The 22,115-nt window shown below is 33.1% G+C and overlaps 3 protein-coding genes across 9 annotated transcripts in view; all 3 read right to left on the bottom strand.

Annotated features, from left to right (window-relative positions):
- The window catches only part of LOC126779064 (transcription factor CP2-like protein 1), a 64,407-nt gene extending 61,262 nt beyond the window's left edge, over positions 1 to 3,145 (bottom strand). For all 4 annotated transcript variants that reach the window (XM_050502872.1, XM_050502870.1, XM_050502869.1 and 1 more), the window contains exon 1: positions 2,887 to 3,145. In XM_050502872.1, the coding sequence (XP_050358829.1) occupies positions 2,887 to 3,121 (235 nt within the window). In that variant the 5' untranslated portion in view covers positions 3,122 to 3,145. The remainder of the gene's footprint in view (positions 1 to 2,886) is intronic.
- A 62-nt stretch (positions 3,146 to 3,207) lies between these two features.
- Positions 3,208 to 21,322, bottom strand: LOC126779155 (uncharacterized). Of its 3 annotated transcripts, none has more exons than XM_050503029.1 (3): positions 21,307 to 21,322; positions 11,805 to 12,030; positions 3,208 to 3,507 (listed from the first exon to the last, which is right to left on the bottom strand). In XM_050503029.1, exon 3 carries the CDS (start codon positions 3,421 to 3,423, stop codon positions 3,208 to 3,210), a length of 216 nt encoding a protein of 71 aa, XP_050358986.1. In that variant the 5' UTR covers positions 3,424 to 3,507; positions 11,805 to 12,030; positions 21,307 to 21,322. The 3 variants fall into 3 exon arrangements, with proteins under 3 accessions (XP_050358986.1, XP_050358985.1, XP_050358987.1); XM_050503028.1 differs by lacking the exon at positions 21,307 to 21,322 and adding an exon at positions 15,813 to 15,943; XM_050503030.1 differs by lacking the exons at positions 11,805 to 12,030; positions 21,307 to 21,322 and adding an exon at positions 6,799 to 7,026.
- LOC126779108 (probable inactive tRNA-specific adenosine deaminase-like protein 3) lies at positions 19,383 to 21,593 on the bottom strand. 2 transcript variants are annotated; one of them, XM_050502950.1, is made up of 2 exons: positions 21,414 to 21,593; positions 19,383 to 20,593 (listed from the first exon to the last, which is right to left on the bottom strand). In XM_050502950.1, the coding sequence occupies exon 2, from the start codon at positions 20,548 to 20,550 to the stop codon at positions 19,462 to 19,464; it is 1,089 nt and encodes a 362-aa protein (XP_050358907.1). In that variant the 5' UTR covers positions 20,551 to 20,593; positions 21,414 to 21,593; the 3' UTR covers positions 19,383 to 19,461. The 2 variants fall into 2 exon arrangements, with proteins under 2 accessions (XP_050358907.1, XP_050358908.1); XM_050502951.1 differs by having other exon boundaries at positions 21,402 to 21,593.
- Positions 21,594 to 22,115: the final 522 nt, after the last annotated feature.

Genomic DNA, 22,115 nt, shown 5'->3' on the forward strand with positions numbered 1-22,115 from the left:
CAAACTCAGAACAAACAGACATCTTCATGCACACAAATTTCTGTCCTGGGTGGGAATCTAGCCCACAACCTTCGGCGTGAAAGGCAAGTTACTACCATCCTCGCCAACCAGCTCTTCAAATATAGTGTTATTCTGTAAATTACTTCGTATCTTATTTGTGTAGGTATTATTAGAAACCCACTTACGGCGACACGCTGTTTTGACTCGTGTATCCTTGAAATGTTATAATTATTATTAACGTCGCATATCACTTTCGGACATTTTACGACCGTTTCTTGCGGTGATTCTCGAGTTGTTGCCACAGTTGCTTTACTGGATAAATTAATTTTGAACATTGATATGTAATCGAAAATCAGTATTGAATCGTTACTAATATTATAAATGCGAATGTGTGTGTTTGTTACGTTATTACATCATTACCACTAAACCAATCATCATGAAATTGTCAGGGAACATTTTCAGGGAACCGAATGGAATGGACGTTGGGTACATAAAACCCGCCTCTGCTACCTATTTTATAAGATATAAAAATGATATTACATCTGGAATATATAATAGTCTTTGGCAAATCGAGTCTCACGGTTATCTATCAATACATAACGAGTTCGTATGTTTATAACGTGACTGTTAATTGTTTGAATACTTAAGAGGAATTTTAACAAAAATCTTCAAAACATAATAAGTAACTTTATATAATCTTAGTTTAATTATATCGAGATATATTTTATTTATTTATTATACAAATTTGAATACAATAAACATGCAAGACACAGCATGCAAAAATATAAAACTAACTTCAAATCACTAGTGGAATAGATTTTATTAACACTGGCTGTGTGTAGGTCATCTATATAAGATCATAAAATAAGTTCTACTAAATAATAATAATATCCTGAGACATTTTTCACACACGGCCATCTGATCCCAAATTAAGCTTGTACAGAGCTTGTACTATGGGAACCAGATAACTGATATACTACATTTACTACTTTTTTTTGTAAATACATACTTATATAGATAATTACACCCAGACTCAGGATAAACAGATATGTTCATGCACACAAATGTCTGTCCTGGGTGGGAATTGAACCCACAACCTTCGGCGAGAAAGGCAAGTATCAACCAACCACGCCAACCGGTGCGTCAAATTCGGCCGATTAACATAGTAATATTGTATAATCCACATTTTAAACAATTAAAGGTCTGGACATGTATATTTTTTAATCTTGTTAGGGCTTTCTTCTGGTCCTTCTGGGTAGCACCCACATGTAATATTCTACCGCCAAGAAGTAATAGTAAGTATTGTTGTATTCCGGTTGAGCGAGGGAATCGACGAACGGAAGGGAGGGAATAACATCTTAGTTCCAAAGGTTGGTGGCGCATTGACTAAGGCGTGACCAGTATAGCTTACGGTGCTAATGTTTATGAGCAGTGGCGACCACTTACAATCAGGTCATTTGATTGTTCTTTTGACTTTTGATCAAAAAAAGAAAGAATGATAAATTTGGAAAATTTGATTTTGAATCTACTGTTTAATGATAAATGAGAATCAAAATATATATATAAATATTCTCTCGTTGGTCTAGTGGCGGATGTCCTGGGTTCAATTCCCAGGTCGGGCCAATAAATAGTTATTCGGTTTTTCCGTCAGAAAATTCCCAGTAGCATCCCGGAGACTGGAAGTTGTATGTGTGTACACTCCCGTGTCTCGAAAAGCACGTAAAGCCGTTGGTCCTGCGCCTGAACTCTTTCCGGTCGTGTCGGATTGTCGTCCCATCGGATTATGAGAGTTAAGGAATAGAGAGTGCACCTGTGTTTGCACACACACTTGTGCACTATAATACTTCCTGCGTAGTTGGCTAATCTCACTTGAGATTGTCCACCGTGGCCGAAATCGGTCTGGAGGTCATTATTATAAATATATGGTAGCTCGAATATTGTAAAATTAATTGTTGTTAATAAGTAATGCAGTAATTAGTGTTTTATTAATTATTTAAAACTGATACATAAAAATGCTTTACATAAGATTTCATATTGTAATATTTTTTTATATTGTTCTCAAGATTATCCTATAATGAAAATACTATTAGTTGTTATATCAATAAAAAGGGTTTTTCATATATATTATAGCTAAGCGAACGAACGGATACGCCACCTGATGATAACAACTGCTGTACCACCGCCCATAGACATTGTCACTATAAAATATAGTAACCATCGCTTGCATCACCAATGCGCCATCTAGGGAACTAAGATATATCTCTTGTGCCTGCAGTTACAAACTCGCACTTCAAATGTTATTTATGATGAGTGTCTGATAAGCCGAGATGGCCTAGTGGTTAGAACGCGTGAATCTTAACCGATGATCGTGGGTTCAAACCCGGGCAAGCACCACTGAATTATCATGTGCTTAATTCTTGTTTAAAATACATCTCGTGCTTTACGGTGAAGGCAAATATCGTGAGGAAACCTGCATGTGTCTAATTTCATTGAAATTATGCCACATGTGTATTCTACCAACCCGCATTGGAGCAGGGACCAGACCTCCGACCAGCCCCAGATTAATGCCTACATGACACCGGGACCCCACCCCGCCAAAAACATAATTTTACTCCAACCGCTTCGGAAGGTTTGTGCCTCAAATGTCAAATTGCCTAAGGTCTAAATCTGGAGGCTTTAAAGCCGTGTCAAGGCTTCACAACTCCAAAAAGGCAGATTGCCAAACAGCTACATGATGGCTACAGTTGCAAGATAAAGGGCACTCTTAAGAGCTTATCGACGATACCGTTATTACGTTTAGGATTATAAAATTGTAATCACGTTTTATTTAAAACATTACCGACAATGAAAAACAACGCTTTATAAAATAAACAGAAATGAACTCACCCATAATCTTTTTCGGCGGCATCTTTCTCTGCTCCTTCTCTTCTCCATCCTCCCGCCTCATCATCTTCCCCTCACCCTGGTGCCACTTCCGCTTCCTACCCTCCCTCTCTTCGAGAAACATCCCTAAGTCTTCGTTACTCCCCACCAAAGTCAATCTCACAGACGACTCCCAAGCGAAGTCTTCCTTACGACTGTCATGCATAATATAGTCCTTTGCTCCTTCAAAATATTCCATCACACTCGGGCCATCGCCCGCACAACACAAAAGTCACTGAATGAACTGATGATATGATGAATGAACGGTATTGAACGACGATTAGGTTAGAAGAGAACGAAGAATGAATTATACAGTTTCTTGATACCGGTTGTCTCTCTTTGACGATGCCGTTGCAGGAGTTGGTTCTCAATTTTCAATAGCATGTTGGAGCTGGAACGGCAGATATGGTACTGTATGTGGGGCACGAGCCCTGGAAATGTTTTTGTCGTGAAGCGATTGCCGATTAAATACGTTCGCAGGAAGTTTAGAATGGCCTCCATGTGGCCTCCTTTTTGAGGGTTTAATCGGCCGAGGAACGTCACTCGATGCTGCCTTGTTTTGTGCAGACGTTGGAATTACGGCTCCTGGAATAAAAACGATAACCATTAGTATTTTTACACACTACTAACCGTAGGTGGGACGCTCTCAGTAAATCGTAGCAACGTATCCACGACACAAACTCGCTTAGGGTGGTTCAACCGGAAATACAATTATGATAACGTTTCAGCAAACAACCCAGCTATTGTATCAAGTCTGTAATATTTTGATTTATATTTTACTTTCTGTACGTCTGGAAATTTCATATCCTTTTTTATATATATTAATCCACGTACCTATCAATATAAAGTAAAAACTTAGGACGTATTATGGTTGATTAAGATAAATATCAAGTAGAATTATATACATCAAAGGTCTTTAATATGCCCGCGTGCGTATGTCCAGTGTCTTAAGCACTTTTTTTATTATAATTCAATTTCTCCACATGTCCTTCCCGTGATTTATATTTGGTTTTTTATTGTGTTCAATGTTTGTTCCGATTTTAAAAATTAAACTACAAAAATATTAAAAAGCGTCCATGTACGTAGGCGAACTTATATATTTATGTTAATTAGATTTTAGATTCTAGAACCTAGTAAACTACAAAGCATGCTACATTATTATTTCTGCAATATACATAATATATATAAGTAAAGTACGTTGTTTAAAATAAGAGGTAAGTCGTAGCCCTATGAGGTAAGGTGAGGAGAACGGCCCTTGGGACTGAGAAAGGGAGACCAGCTCAGAGGCAATAAGAAAATGTAAAAATTAAAATAAATTACAGTTTCGATATATTTAAAGAGCTTGTACATAAGTCGAAGTTTTCCTAACACATGTGATTACTTTTCTGATATTTTAAAGGTGTATTCGTCTAACAAAAGATTACCGGTTCTTATACAAAAGCTTTGCTATCTACGATTCACTTTGAACAACACTTAATTACATTTTTTTAATTACATATGTATCTGATTCTATTGTTTGGAATTACCATACAAGCCGACCAATCAAAATATAGAGATTTCATGAACGCGAATTATTTAAAAAAAAAAAAAAAAACAAGCTGAAGCATAGCTTACTATCAATGATTATCAAATTTGGTTTATATTTCGTCTCTTATGAAATGGTGGCGAGTAGAAAACATAATAACATAAAAATAATAATTTTATTTAACATTAGACATAAGGGTTTGTACATTTACAGTTTCGACAAGATATAACTTAAGCAATAATTAATTACCGCAATTATTCTACCGCAAAAAAGCAATACTTGATATTGTTGTGTTCCGGTTTGAAGGGTGAGTAAGCCAGTGTAATTACAGGCACAAGGGACATAAAATCTTAGTTCTCAAGGTTGGTGGCGCATTGGCTATGTCAGCTATTGTTGACATTTCTTACAATGCCAATGTCTAAGGGCGTTTGGTGACCACTTACCATCAGGTGACCCATATGCTCGTCCGAGTTCCTATTCTATAAAACAAAATAAAATAATATTAACAAATACATTTTAGAGTACAGTCTGGTCATCTCATCTCATCTCTAGATTATATAACATGTTTTAAAGAAAGGTTAATAGCGTATAAAACTTAAATTTAAACGCTCCAATGCTATTAAGGGCCTAAAGGGGAAGTCCCGTTTAGTGGGTTACGTATCAGCTTACTTTTTGACATTATTATACCGCATTATTAACCACCGTTTAATATGATCATGAAAACAAATCTATTTAAGAAAACTTGATGAAAATTATTTTAAAATTGATATTCTTTTCAAGGGATTTTAGAAAAATGATAATGTATGATACCTCACACCGCCGATCCGTTATAGCCACCATGTAACTAAAGCCAGAAACGAACTAACTTTGATGAAAGTAATACGAACCTAAGTGTATTGTAAATATACAAAGATCACATCTCGTAGATATAACAAAAAAAAATCATTCCTAGTCTATTTTTTTTTATATAGTTATGAGTGTACGGATTCCATATATAGCCGAGATGGCCCTGTGGTAAGAAAGCGTGAATCTTAACCGATGATCGTGGGTTCAAACCCGGGCAAGCACCACTGAATTTTCATGTGCTTAATTTGTCATTATAATTCATCTCGTGCTTTACGGTGAAGGAAAACATCGTGAGGAAACCTGCATGTGTCTAATTTCACTGAAATTCTGCCACATGTGAATTCTACCAACCCGCATTGGAGCAGCGTGGTGGAATAAGCTCCAAACCTTCTCCTCAAAAAGAGGAGAGGAGGCCTTTAGCCCAGCAGTGGGACATTCACAGGCTGTTACGGTTACGGTTACGGATTCCATATATATATTTAGAATTAATGGCTGAGTTAAATACGTTACTATTGTTTTTTTGTTTATTAATACATATATGTATATCTAAGATAATAAAGGAAATTACTTTATTTGTTGGTATACTATAATTTATCTGTTGCACTTAAATAAAATAGAATTGTAGGTGTCCACAAAAAAAAAAAAACATTATAAACGAATTGTAAAACTTATATTATTCTAGAAAGTACCAGAAGTAAAAACCACGTGGTCTCTTCGGCATAGTTCAGAAAGTATATTAAAAAACTAACATTAATTCTATAAAATATTAACTAAATGTAATAAAAAATTAAGAAGTCTGTTTTATCTATGGTGTTTCAATATCAAAATGTTTCATTAAAATGACACAAATGTAAAATGGCGGGAAAATACTAAGGAGTATTTACTAAGCAGTTAATACTACTTGAAGTAGCTCACTTCATTAAGGCAGGCGTTAGATCAAACTCAAAACTCACCGTAAAAAACAGTAGTAATAATTATAAAATTTCAACAACACACGCACCAAAATAGTAACGTAACCATAAGTCGCTTGTCAACATTTCACGGGTGAGTAATGAAGTGAGTTCTTGCAGAATAGCACTGCTGGTGTTTAATCTATGGCGAGTGAACTACAACGTGTATCTTCCAAATAAATATGTAGGTCGACATATAAGGTAGGTACTGACATACATTACGTATTGTTGATTTAACGAATTAGCATTTCATTAATCATTACTTTATAAACAATTATATATATCCATTACATTTTTAAAAATATCGAATATCCGAAGGATTTAAAAAATAATGAAATCTTTGCCCACATAAACTAAATAAAAATTTTATATTTTACCTAACTACTAAATATAATAAAACATCGATAAAAAAACGATTGGCTTTACATTTAATACTTACCAAATAAATCATTGAAATTAAAAAAAAAACACTAAAACCCATGAAGAGAATCAAAAACAGGAAACAGTAATTGTAGCACAAAGACCATCAATTCATCGTAATTCACAGAAGCTCACCTTGGACTCCGTCCTTGTTACAATAACACAACAATATCCAATGATCGAAAAATTCAGAAAACCTCAGCCATTTTGGCGAATATCCACTTTAGTATGGCCATAATCCAACCATCACCGTCTCTGAGGAACATGGCTCAAACCACCATTACTCGCGAAACCTTATGACATATTCGTATATGTGCGAAGTCCTCAAGACTCTATTGCTAAATTGGTAGCAAGACGGTCAAATGAATAAATAAGGAACATCGTTAATTCGCTGACCAATGGCGGCAGACCAGTGTAGAATTGGACCATTTTGCTGGCAGGGTCACGCGATTGACGGGTCAAGACGATGGGTACATAGCCATTGTACTGGGTTCTGCACGTTTTTTATTGAAACAAATCTGCGTGACATTTTAAGCCACAATTCAGAGAACACTAAATTTCAGAAAATCGTGACTTATTGGTCGACAAAAAATGGTGTTCTATTTTAAAAAGGGTTTATAGAATCCGTTGATATATAAAACATAGTCGAATACAAAATCATGAATGTTAAGATGTTTGCAATAAACTTTTATCATCCACAAACACCCATCAATTCGGCAACTTCAAGTTCGTTAATATAAGTACAAATTTTCGGAGCGTTATTCAAGTAACAAAATAAAGTTTAATTCAAAGATGGCGTCCACCATGACAATTAGAGACAATCAGTTGTAATGAGAAGCGTGCAACTGTCGTTTCTTTTAATTGAAATTTATTGGAGACTATTAAATATTGTTTCGCGGAGTTCACTTGGCAAATTTTATTGGTATGGGACCGTTTTAAGAAACTGTTCTTATTAATTATATAAATGTTGAATTGAAAAACATAAAAATATTAAAAAAAAGTATTCAGAAATTGATTAATAAATAATAAAATTGTATATTTACTCTCCTTTAGTTCTAATGTAAGCCTCAGGGGTTTTAAGCTTTACATTTATACAAGATAGAAAAGTGTTTTTATTTAGAAAATAACTAAGAAATGTATTTAAAGCGGAGTTTACCTCTTTACCTACCTACCATTAAAGTCGAGTTACACATTTTATTGGCAGTATATTAGAATCCCACATGCAGGTTGCCTAACGATTATTTCTACTACCACCGAGCGCGTAATCCTTACTAATATTATGAATGCGATGTGAGTTTATTTGTTTGTTGTTGATATTTCGCATACACGTTATCAGAGGCCAGAGAAGGATATAGAGTACTTAACTCCTAGTACTCTCCTCTGTATCACGCGCGCAGCTACGGGCGAAATCTAATATTTACTAGATATTTACTTTAAAATAATCAATCCTACAGTTCTATAAAAAAATCCAATACCGTTCAACAATAATTTCTTTTATTTCAGTATTTCTTGTATTATTCATTTGTTTTTCTTTTTTCTTTCTTGTTTTGTTTGAGGACTTATCGTTTTATTCGTTGTTGCTGTATATAGTATGTATTTATATCATATACTTGTAATTTTGTATGTACTGATAATATAATTTTTTTATGGATATATGTATAGTATGTGTATTTTATATTTACATTTAATAATTGGTTTTGTTTTAATGAAATATTAATATCATTTTATTCATATCACCACCTACCCCATATCCTATCTGTAATTACTTACACCGCTGGTTGCCTGGAAGAGATCGCTATGTAGCGATAAGGTCGCCATAATTGTACATTTATTTAGGCAGTACGTGTTTTGTATTTTTCTCTTTGTGGTGTAATGTACAATAAAGTATTAAAGTACTGTTCCTTCAAATATACAAACTTTTAAAGTTTACTTATATTAGTACGGATGTAATTTATTTAAATATTTTTTATCGATATCATTATTTTCTGTTAAATTGTGTATAAAAATGTAATGTAATGCCATAATTTAATGGTAGATTTTGTGATTTTTTTATTAATCAGAATCCTGTTTAAATTTTCATTATTTTCGGATGCTCAAGATTAATAAATATGGTCAAAACATAATATTATGTGAGTGGGATGTTTTTTTTTATAGAATAGGAAGGCGGACGAGCATATAGGCCACCTGATGATAAGTGGTCACCAACGCCCATAGACCATGTTAACCATCACTTACATTACCAATGTGCCACCAACCTTGGGAACTAAGATGTTATGTCCCTTGTGCCTGTAATTACACTGGCTCACTCACCCTTCAAACCGGAACACAACAATACCAAGTACTGCTGTTTTTCGGTAGAACATCTGATGAGTGGGTGGTACCTACCCAGACGAGCTTGCACAAAGCTCTACCACCAGTAGATGTGTCGCGTTGAAAGCGTACGCTCATTGTTAGTAATTTATAATACCATAGACATATATATGGCATTTGCATACTATCTTATGGTTTTTGTGGCAGGATTTTAATCATTGTGACATGAAATGAACCTACAACTTTGCAAATGAATAATTTGAATTTGATAAGTTCGATATTTTATAACATTACATAATAAACACAAACACGATAAAACTTAACGCAACTTGCTTTTATTAGAATTTAAAACTCACGAAAATAGACAAATAGAAGTTCCACATCTATCTTAATTTTCGATATCTTTCCCAAAAGAAAAATGTAAGCAAATCTCCATTAATAGGACTTTTAAAACGTTCTGCTTATATAGAGGGGGGGGGGGCAGTGTTGTGTTAAATGCAACTTAACTCATTTCAGTAATCAGTACAATAAAATTTCATTATCATTGTCATTATATGAATGAAGTCATATATTGTCTGTTTATATAAGGCTTATATTGAAAGATATCTCACGTGAACGTTTATTACAAGTAGTAGTTTACTTGGAGAGGGTCTCCCATTAAAGATATGATAAATGATATGGAGTATCTTATTCAGTTATCCGTTTTTTTTATTTATATCAGGAATGCGGGCGAAGATATTGTTACATTCTGCCAAATATTGATGTTTTTTTTTTTTTTATAGAATAGGAAGGTGGACGAGCATATGGGCCACCTGATGATAAGTGGTCACCAAACGCCCTTAGACATTGGCATTGCAAGAAATGTCAACCATCGCTTATATGGTCGCCAATGCGCCACCAACCTTGGGAATTAAGATTTTATGTCCCTTGTGCCTGTAATTACACTGGCTCACTCACCCTTCAAACCGGAACACAACAATATCAAGTATTGCTGTTTTGCGGTAGAATATCTGATGAGTGGGTGGTACCTACCCAGACGGGCTTGCACAAAGCCCTACCACCAGTGATATTCGGTGGTAGAAAATATTTTCACAAGCTTTGATTTACAATCACTATGGTAAGGATTATTCTATACCCAAGATTGGATTCAGGTGAGAAACTTTACAAAAACCTTCTTTTTTTTATTAAAATAAAACAGTAAATAATACAAGATGGACACGGAATAGATATTTTTTTAATTATCAATTGTATTATACATTTAGAATCCAGAAGTGAAATTGATTTTGGACAAATTAATGTAAGTTACTCAATTACTCTTTCCCGCCCGGTGACGCCGTAGAGGCCACTAGGGCCAACGGTACACATTCCGAAAAAAATAATTATATACAATTGAACACATTCAACAAATCACAAGTTCTGCCAATTATGTCAAGGGCCAAGATCTCCTAACTATACAGATAATAAAAAAATGCTATCAGGATCAACGTATTGTAATTGGCGATTACGCGTTCCACTTAATTTGCTGAAATTGATTTACAAGGCGCTTGGACTTTTTCTAATACGTCTAGTACGATGATTTAATTTTGGTCCAAACGTAGAGTAAACCAGATTATATAGTTATATACAATTACCAAGAGATTGAATATAACCGACTTGACAAATGAAGGTATTGTTCAAAATAATTATCTATTGGAAAAACAGTTACGATTAGACCTTACAGATTTGATTGTTGTATGACGTTAACTGATACGTGTACCGTTAGCAAAACCATAAAGGTTTATTATTTTATCGTACGAATCTATCACAATCTGCTTAGCATTTGAGCGTAAATCGTCGAAGATTTGAATCCTCAGAAACTAAAACGATTATATATATTATTATATATTTTTCTAGATACCTAACCCAACTAACCTCGGCTTCATATCACTCGCTATGTTATAGATACTTTATTACAAAATTAAACGTTATTGTAAATTATTTTATTAAATTCGACGAATTATTTTTCTGACACTACACGTTTCTTGTGTATCGCGTGTCATTGAACTGCAAGCACTTGCATTTTTTTTAATAAACTACATAAGAATATGAAAAGCTCAATGATATTTTCGACAAAGCTTATATAGCTTTCACGATCAAGAATCAAGAGAAGTCTTCACCTAGCAGAGAGACATATACATAGGCTGTTATTGCGGACCACGGGTAGTGAAAATCAATTTCTCTAAGCTGACCGTATTCTCTCTTAGCCCAAGTTCCCACTTAGAGGCAAGAGAAAATTAAGTAATAACTATATTTAAAAAGAGCCATTGCATATTAATTTTATTTCATCAAATCCTTACATTTCACATTTTATCAGTATAGAAGTGGACCGCCTTTACATTTAAAATAAGATAAGGTACAGACCATAGATACCTTAAAGAATAGGTAGGCGAACGTAAATGGGCCACCTGATTGTAAGTGGTCACCACCGCCCATAGACATTGGCATTGAAAGAAATGTTAACTATCGCTTATAACGTCAACGCGCCACCAACCTTGGGTACTAAGATGTTATGTCCCTTGTATTTGTAATTACACTGGTTCACTCACCCTTCAAACCAAAACACAAAACAATACAGAATACTGCTGCTTTACGGTAGAATATCTGATGACTGGGTGGTACCTTCCCAGACAAGCTTACACATAGCCAAACCACCAGTACAGTACAAAGATATACCCTAAAAGGATTAGATAAATTTTGATAAAACTCTGCCTAAATAACAGCTAAAATTCTGGACGAGTAATACACCTTAACCCAGGAAGAAAAGACTACAAAATACAAAATAGTCAACTCACCATTAATGGAATCACAACACCAAAAAAAAACTTGTAGTCAATCAATCACCAAAAATTTTCCATACGAAATGTTCATTACCAAATTCAAGATGGCGGGGCTATTTTTTTCCATTAATACTCTTGGGAGGGCAAGTGATAAAACTATGCTCGTCTCTTTCTAACAGCGTCTTTATTCTGCATCCGTTTCGAAAGATGCACGAACACGTGATGTGATGTAACTTTTAATCTGAAAAAAAAGATAGGAAAGATCATTAATAAACAAATTCTTCTATAATATCTTTTTTAGTGTTTGGTATTAATGTCATGTTAAATTAACTTTAAAAAAAACATACAAAATTTTTCCTCTGTTATAATTGCATAAAATCAAATTAAGCTTTCTAGACTCATCGTTAGTAGTTTTCGCTGTGTGCTGATAAATGCCAGTTCCGATTTTATAAGTATGGCTACCCTTATTTAAGCAAAACAATGTGGGCGACTATTTTGCAAATCTTTTTTTATTATTATTAATCTGTTAATGCACCATTGGTGGAGAGTTATTAGATTATATTTTCATTTTCAGCACGAAATTTATAACAAAACGTATGTGATTATGGTTTTTTTTTGTCGTATCGTAGTGTACTAAAAAAACAACACTTTAAACGTCGATTAATTGTCATTTGTTTTGAGTAAATTGAAGATTAAGCAGCTGAAACGTCCCTCTAAAAATCGAAAATCATAAGCCTGGCTCAGTGCGCATCTATATTATTAAAAAAAAAATGTCCAAATGATAAGTTTTCAAATATTACAACGCGAGCTTATGAGTGCACTGAAAGTCAAGACGTGTTCCTGTGTAACTACGGACAGAAGAAACACATCATCACAATTCGCAAGGTTGGTGGCGCGTATGTCTTCTATAAAGATGAATTAAGTTTTATTTTATGAGAACTATTATATATACAGATATTTGTGATATTATGATTTTCGCATCTTTTCAATTAAAAAATACATTATTTTAAAGAAAAAAAAAAACGTAACATCACCTAATGTAAAACTTGCATATCGTTACGTAGTCCGAAACGTTCGAATTATAAAAATGTATACATATCGATATATGTCAAAAAATCCACAGATAAAAGAAAAATTGATGACAGATTGAAAAAATTAGGCACAAGGAAATAATATCTTAGTTCCTAAGGTTGGTGGCGCATTGGCGATGTAAGCAATGGTTAAAATTTCTTACAATGCCAATGTCTATAGGCCTTGGTGACCACTTACCATCATATGCTTGTCCGCTTACTTATACTATAAAAAATATATAAAAAAATGACGTAATTTTCATAAAAATAACGCAGTTTCTAAATACCTTCGTCTCAAGTTACTTGCCATTTAGAAGATGTTATCTTATGCGAAAATCTAATACTAAGAAGGGAAGACACTTATTTCACAATTACCGATAAACAAACCAATTTAGACATTGCTGAGTAATAGTAGTTCTTATTCCATTGAGATAAGGATGTTAGTGTTGCCAGTGTCGTCAACTATGCTCAGTTTAAGTGGAATTTATTGTAGTGAGTTTGAACCGGTGCTTGCGAGACGGGTGCAGTTTTAATTTGTAGAAGGTTGAGCTGAATGGGAAATGAGAAAAAGGCAACTTGCGTGATGCTATAAATTTTTTATATATTTCACTCAAATTCATATAGGTTTTTGTTTTAAATGTTATAAAATAAAATAAGTATTTCCACTATGTACATTAAATTATTAATTTGATTTAAGAATATAAAACATTATAAAAAAATTAAATGCTTTTTTAAAATTGGTTTAAAGAAAGCTTTTTTAAATTATGCTTTTTTAAAAAAAGCTATTTTTCTTTTAATTCTGTATATTTTATTTTAATTTGTTAATGTTACTTATTTAAATCTGTCAAATATGTAATTAATCCGGTAATATAATTTCATATTAAACATTCTCGATAAATCAACGACTTACCAAAAAGCGTCGTATGCACGAATATATAAAACCGTGGCCATTTTGAAAACGTTCTTTTTTTCAAAAAAAAATTTTTTTTTTCGGCGTCAAAGGCAACGATCCGCGGTCAAATCCGAACACTGTCTGGATTGCATGTGCCTAGTGGGACAATGAGGGGGACACAATTGGTGCATACAATGACCAATGATGAGTGATTTTGGGCCAATTTCATTCATTAACTGTACTTAGTAACACAGATCATATATATTTATGTAATGTTAAAAGTATTTATTGTATTATGGTTTTCTATATTCAAATATGTTATGACAATATTATAAAATATTTTGGCGCGCTAATTTAAAGTTAACACTGACAGCAAAAAAAATGTTGCCAACCTTTGATATTTATTTAACGTATATATATATATATATATATATATATATATTTTTTTTTTTTTATAGCATAGGAAGGCGGACGAGCATATGGGCCACCTCATGGTAAGTGGTCACCAACGCTCTTAGACATTAGCATTGTAAGAAATGTCAACCATCGCTTACATATCCAATGCGCCACCAACCTTGGGAACTAAGATTTTATGTCCCTTGTGCCTGTAATTACACTGGCTCACTCACCCTTCAAACCGGAACACAACAATATCAAGTATTGCTGTTTTGCGGTAGAATATCTGATGAGTGGGTGGTACCTACCCAGACGAGCTTGCACAAAGCCCTACCACCAGTAATATATATATATATATATACATATTAAATAATTTACTTTAATTGAATACGATTTAATTGTATAAACTGAACTACTTTTAAGAAATATTTAATATTACGAGCGAAGTCACAAACAATAACTAGGAAATTAAAAAAAAATCAATCACATTATAACATGAGATCATTCCTTCGTTATGCAAGTTTGAGCATCAACGATTGAAAATATATTATAGATGCGGCAACATGTCGCCATAATCATATCTACCAAAAAAAAAAGTAATAAATCAATTATATATACATAGGATATGTTAATCATATTTTTTTTTATTTACTGGCTTTACTAACTGCGACTTCTTCTTTTGAGGATCAAATCATTGATGCCAGAAAGAGATAAATAAGTGTTTAACATAACATCCGCGTACCAACGTTTATAAAGCCGTAAATGTTTTTTATTTTATTTTTTAACTAATTATGTACATAAAAGGCACTGATGCAATTTCAAAGCGTCTGCATCATAATGATTTAGTTAAATAAATACGGAATGATTTATAGTAATAATAAAAAGTTAAATAACAACTTTCAATGTACCTCTCCTCTTTTTGAGGAGAAGGTTTGGTGCTCATTCCACAGCGATTCTCCGGTGCGTATTGGCGGATACACGTGGGATTTTCATCCGACACGTGCAGGTGACCTCACGATGTTTACCTTCACCGTCAAGCACGAGATGAATTATAAATACAAATTAAGCACATGAAAATTCAGTAGAGCCCGCCTGCGTTTCTCTTTCTTATATAATCTTATATAATTCATCTCGTGCTTGAGACGGTGAAGGAAAACATCGTGAGGAAACCTGCATGTGTCTAATTTCATTGAAATTATGTCACAGGTGTATTCTGCCAACCCGCATTGGAGCAGCGTGGTGGAATAAGCTCTAAACCTTCTCCTCAAAAAGGGAGGGGAGGCCTTAGCCCAGCAGTGGGACATTAACAGGCTGCTACTAATACTACTACGGTTTACTTAATAGTAGCATAGTTAAGATTTGTATTTTACAGTGTAACTACAGGCACAAAGGACATAACGTCTTCGTCCCCAAGATTGGTGACGCATTGGCGATGTAAGGAGTGGTTAATATTTCTTACATAGCCAATCTGGGTGGTGACCCGTAATATGGGAAATGAGGCAAAGCATTGGCTCCAAGGTTTGGCAAAAGTTGGCTTCTATTAATCCCACTTTTACTACATTATACGAGCGTTTAATATGAACCAGGGAGGCTTACAAATACAAGCAACAGACCACATACGATGGCCTATTTGCCCATCTACATAGAACATAAAAAAATAAATACCTGAACAGCTTATAAAATTCCATATCGTCAAATATTATACACCAAGACATTACAAGATTGATTTCTGCTCCCCCCAATAACTCAACGGTTGAAATAACGCTAGATTTGTGCACATTTTATTTTACTTCCCTTATGCTCACTTATGTGTAATAAAGAATTTTCGAAAAACGCGAACAATATTTTTAATCTCACGATTTCTCAACACTAAATTGATCCCATGAAGTTCATTCCATGAATAATGAAATATTTTACATCGATAGCTACGGTTTATTAATGAAATTGCGTGAAATCGTTTTAATTGCTGAAATATTTAAAAAAAAAATCGTTATTTCATTTCCTTGATCATTATCTACACGAGAACAATGGGCGGTATGTGAAAGTGCCTTTTATGTGATTTATATATAATAAAAATAAAACGTTTTTTATCCATATAGCCAGGATAGCTCAGTGGTTAGAACGCGTTCAAACCCAAACAAGCACCATTAAATCTTAATATGCCTAATTTGCGTTAAAAAAACTAGCACATCCATTTGTTCGTAAGCCAATGATTAATCAGTCTCATTGTCGTAAAAGCAATACATAAACGTACAAGGTTTATGTGTGAGTGAACACACACATATTGACTTTTCAGTGAACGTTGCATATATCAACGTGTAAAACGTTTCAAGGATGTCAGCCATTCGTGGTTATCATTTAAATTAAATTATCGACATAAAGACGAGTCGTACAACACAACCCATATTGGCATTGTCTTTTAATTTTCAAAGGATTTATCTTACAATAATATATTTGTTGAAGCGTTATAGTTTCCGTGCTTGTGGAAGGTAAGGGGTCAGGTGTTAAGTATTTTTTTTTATAGAATAGGAAGGCGGACGAGCATATGGGCCACTTGATGGTAAGTGGTCACCAACGCCCATAGACATTGGCATTGTAAGAAATGTTAACCATTGCTTACATCACCAATGCGCCACCAACCTTGGGAACTAAGATGTTATGTCCCTTGTGCCTGTATTTACACTGGCTCAATCACCCTTCAAACCGGAACATAAGAATACCAAATGCTGTTTTGCGGTAGAATATCTGATGACTGGGTGGTACCTACCCAGACGAGCTTGCACAAAGCTCTACCACCAGTATTCATATCTGTCCCTCACAAACAAAAAAAAAATAGATGTATTTGGTACAACTTTCGGATTAGAAAATTGAAATGAGTTTATCTTAACGGTTCAACCGATCATATGAATATTTTAACACACATTGTCAGCGGTGCGACCAGAGGGCATATACCCAACACCCCGATCCCCAATTTGTTATTTACCTAGACGATATTAATGGTGTTTTTAAATTAGTCATATACTTTAGGAGATGACTTATTATCCTTAGTAAAAAATCCCTACTACCTAATTTGTGAAATGTCGAAACTCAACTTAAGATGACACGCTATTTTAATCCGTATATCCTTTAAATATTATAATTATTATAGTAAATGTCGCGTATCAGTTTCTGACATTACATGATCGTGTCTGCGGTGCCGAATTTTTCTTACAGAATAGCTCTACAGATGCTACTGTACTTTAACTAGGACAGCTAATATCTGCAGTGTCATTATATAAGAACTCACTTAATTACTCGCCCGTGAAATGTTAACAACCGACTTATGTTGATATACTATTTTGATGCGTGTATTCTTGTAATGTTATAAATATTATGATCAATGTTGCATATCACTTTTGGACATTTTACGACCGTTTTCTGCGGTGGGTCTAGAATTTGTTCTTAGAGAATAGCCCTACAGGGCTGATCTTTATTTCGCTTGATGGCCATGTTATTAGACACTAAGGTCTATATTGTTTTAGATTAACCGCAACTTGACTATTTTTTTGTGAAATAAATTATTTATACATGTATTAGTTTTTTTATTATCCACTTACCAGTGTCACACGTGTACTGTTATAATTTCAATAAACGCTGATATAAATCGAATCAAAGGTCTGCTATTAAATAATAACAAGATAATTAATATTATAATTATGATGGACGTAAAATCGAGTTATGATAAATTCATCGCGTGTCCAGACGTAAACGCATCATGAAAGAAATTTTCAATTTTCAAACTAAATCACAAAAAAAAAAAAAAACAAATAAAAAAACTCTTCGTCATTGTCGTAATTAAACATATTTTTAAAGAAAAAATTGTTATATATCCACATGTTAAGGTGAGGGGGGGGGGGTCAGCCACGTATTAGGTTAAAAAGGCCTATATCTTTCTTTGGGATTCAAGAATGTTTCATTGAAAATTTCATCAAAATTAGTCCAGTTGTTTAGTCGTGAAAGCGAAACAGACTGACAGAAATACCGAAAGCTAAGCCAGTTACAAGTAATAGCAAATAGCAAAGTAAAACGACACCGCGCGTAGTGTTCGCGAGGTAACATAACATACCTACTTACAATCAAATTAAAACTCTAATTATGCTGAACTGCGTCGTAGAAATATTGTAAAAACGAAAGTAACTCTGCCTGTGTGTCGGTTACGCTTTATTATTACGAAGCATGTTTAAGCCCTAAAGAACATAGGCTACTATGCCTAAGACTTGACCAAACCATAAACCCGGTAACACGCGGTCTAAAAATTGAATCATTCATTCCTCACCCGGGAACACCATTCGACTCGTACGTACGGTGTTGCCATGTTTCTTTTATCTTTTCCACATAATCAATGGCAAATATTGTACGTGTAAAATAAAGTAATGATTTAGGTTTTTCAATTAGAAGAATGTATTAAGATGTTAATCAGTATGTAGTATGTAGTTCAAAATGGAAATATATACAACCTGGAACATTTCTTAAAATAACTTGTGTTTTGATTATATTCAAAATTTACTATTATAAGAAGAATGTGTAGAATAAAAATAAGGATGACAGTTTTTATTTCTTTTTTTTAAATTAACTTTCGAACATGAAAATCGAATTTCGTTTCCGGAAATAATTGATTTGAATATTGTGTTATTTATCAAAATTTTCATATCTGAAATAGTGTAGTTGAAAGTACATATAAGGATAAGATTGCATCACATTTTGAAATTAGAAATTTAAGCTATAAGCGCAGAAGCAAAATGACAGTCATATCTATACCCAACTAGGAGTTCTGACTAATAATAATAAAGTCGTTTTTGAATTCTGTTCCGTGCGGTTTTAGGGTATGTCTAAAACTCTCAATAATTTCGCAAAAACATTTTCTTGTAATCCGACTGGTAGGTCTTGAGATTAGCTTATTCAAACAAACTCTTTAATTTAATGAACAGTTGTAAACCCAAAAAATATTAATCTGTTTTTTTGTCGAGTATATTTTTCTTACAATGGTATGCACATCTATATATGCACTATGCACACACCGACAACCTTGTAAATATGCCACCCCTACGCACACCAACAGCTTAAGCTGGCTTCATTTGTACTACGAGCTACATATCTTATTCATTCTTGTGAAATCTATTTATATACCTTAAAAAGGAAATTCTCTAACTATCTCGCTCTCTTTTTCTCGTGTGAAAGATATATTAAAAAACACAATCAGTATTAACAAATGTTTATTATAAAAAAATATAATTTATTTAACAATAATTTCATTATTGATATGTCATATGAAAAGTTATAAAAAATCAGTAAACACCTCAAAATGGTGGTTCAACGATGCAATGGTTTGTAGTTTAATCTTAGACTTCAAAGCTCCACGTTCACTGTTGTCGATGCAGAAAAATACACGTCGTGCCCTCGAATGCACCAACGCCATAGAACACATGACACACGGTTCTCTTAACATATAGATGTAATAGCCAGTGCATAAATAAGGCCCTTCTTTAGATTTGCTTTTATTTTCTAGAACATTCTTTGACTCTTTTTGAAAATACTTCAAAGATGGGAATTTATCATTTAAATATGGCATAATATCTTCAGGAATACCCATGTATTGATTGTTACTTTCATTTGAATTCCACGAACCACCGTCTTGTGTCTTTGCCACATTGTCTATGGCGAGCATTGCTGAATGCTGTAAAGGATGATGTTGTCTATTATCAAAAGACAGAGCAACAATACTCTGCAAATTGGGATCAACAACAATTGTCGTATTTACGTTTTTAGTTATATCAATAGAATCAATGTTATATTTAATCGAATAAAATTTAGCAATCTCGAAAACAGTTCTCATGTATAATCTATGATTTTTTAAATCATACAAGGGAAAGAAGTCGTCTCCTGTTAATTTTTCCAAGTATTTGTTAGGATGAAAATTGCACGACCAGATATGTTTTGCTTTTTGATAATGTTTATCGATTTGCGGTGGATTTAAAGGCACTTCAATTTCTTTGAAATATTCAAAGACATCTTTTAATTCAGGCACATAACACTCTATAAAATCTTGTATGGACGATGTGTCATTAAAAAAATTTGTTGGACACAAAATAACCTCTTGCCGTCGCACTCTCTTTAAATGTTGCAATTCTTTCAGCGGAATCTTTTGATTCAATGCTAGAACCGATTTTGATATATCTTTCACATTTTTTATATGACCAACAAATACTTTAATTAACTTCAGCGGTTGATTGTACTCATCATTTAGAACTGCTTTTAGATTTTTTTCACTATCTATTAATTGTATATATTTGTCGAAGATTTCGATGGGAGTTTTGTGATGGTTGTCTGAACATTTTAATTTTTTTACTGGTGGTCCCTTTTCCATGTCTATTTCATACCATTTTCTTTTTTCTTGCTATATTCCTTAGCTGAAAATAGAGAATAGAGGCACTATTTCATAATCACTGAGTAATGCTTGTTTTTTAGCAAAATAAATTTATCGCATAATGTTAAAATGTCATAATAACATCAATCATACATATTCATATATTACTTAGGTTTAAACACAATTTGTTTAATTTTATTTTTGCTTCACATATCAACAGACTTCCATCAACTGTCATACTTGTAAATCCCGATATATATATAAATATGTAGTAAGTTTTGAACTATTTACATAAATATAAATAAAATTAATGAATTCATATACTTGTTTATTTTCTAATAATTCTGTTTACATACTGTTATTCTTAAATTAATTTCATTGTTTAGGAAGTGTAGAAAATTGTTTTATATTATAATTGGTTTAGTATTTTACATCGTAGTATGAGAGAGAGATAGTTAGAGATAAACACAGATTGTAGTTGTAATATATTGATTTAATCAATATGTAAGAAGTTTATCTTAGATAATATCCTTTTAAATAGATTTGACATTTATCAAGTATTAAGTATAATAAATAGGTTTAATATTAATTAATAACATAAAAATATGTATTAATAACCGTCTTTATTGGTGTCTAGAACGTAAACGATAAGAAATGTTGAATTTATAAAGGAAAATAATGATAAAATTAATGTTGTTGACATAACTGATAATTATTCCTCTTATTATTTCAAATAAGAAAATATCAAGTACTCACAGTAACGCGCCACATTGTTGAAGACATAATCACATAACTGATTCGTCTCATTGATAAATATTAACCATAGGAATATATAAAAATAAATAAAATACCTAGAACCTTACCAAACACCGATTGCAGCAATCAAAATTCTTTGATGGTGTAATTCCTTCTTGTAGCTTAATACGTATCCATGATAATATACATTTCAAGCACGGTCAACGTAGTTTTTTCCGCGGTACGCAAAATTGTATTTATTTGTCACACACATAAATTAGTAAAATAACGCAGCCATTAGACATGACACTAAAGTAAAATGGTTTCAATTACAAAACGTGGCTTATCATTGACGTCTGAAAATGTGATTAGAATAAGCAGCGTTGTGATTGGCTGATATTTTAAAGGAGAAAGAATTTGTCCAATTGCGAATTAGAATTGAAAATATAACTTGTCAAATAAAACAAATATATTGTTATTCAAGAATGTTACATTTCACGCAAACATTCTTGAATAACAATGCTATTATTTTGTATAAAACCAAAAATCTCAAATACAATTACGTTCTCGTGATGAAAATAATATTTACTAAGTTTAAAGTGTAATAATTTTCTTTTACAAAATCAATTTAACACATTTTATGGGCATGTAATAATGGATTTATTTTGCACACACAAAATTCTTTTTTGTATTGAAGTGGTTCGTGGAAGAGAGTTTGAAAGTGGAAGTAAGGACTTGTTTTGTGATAACCAACATTAAAGTTCATCACTGACGCTAAATAGTTCAATATTCGTATTGAAATAATTATAATAGTAGTAAGTAAGTTTCAC

Source organism: Nymphalis io, chromosome 28, assembly GCF_905147045.1.
Source record: "Nymphalis io chromosome 28, ilAglIoxx1.1, whole genome shotgun sequence".
Lineage (NCBI taxonomy): Eukaryota > Metazoa > Arthropoda > Insecta > Lepidoptera > Nymphalidae > Nymphalis > Nymphalis io.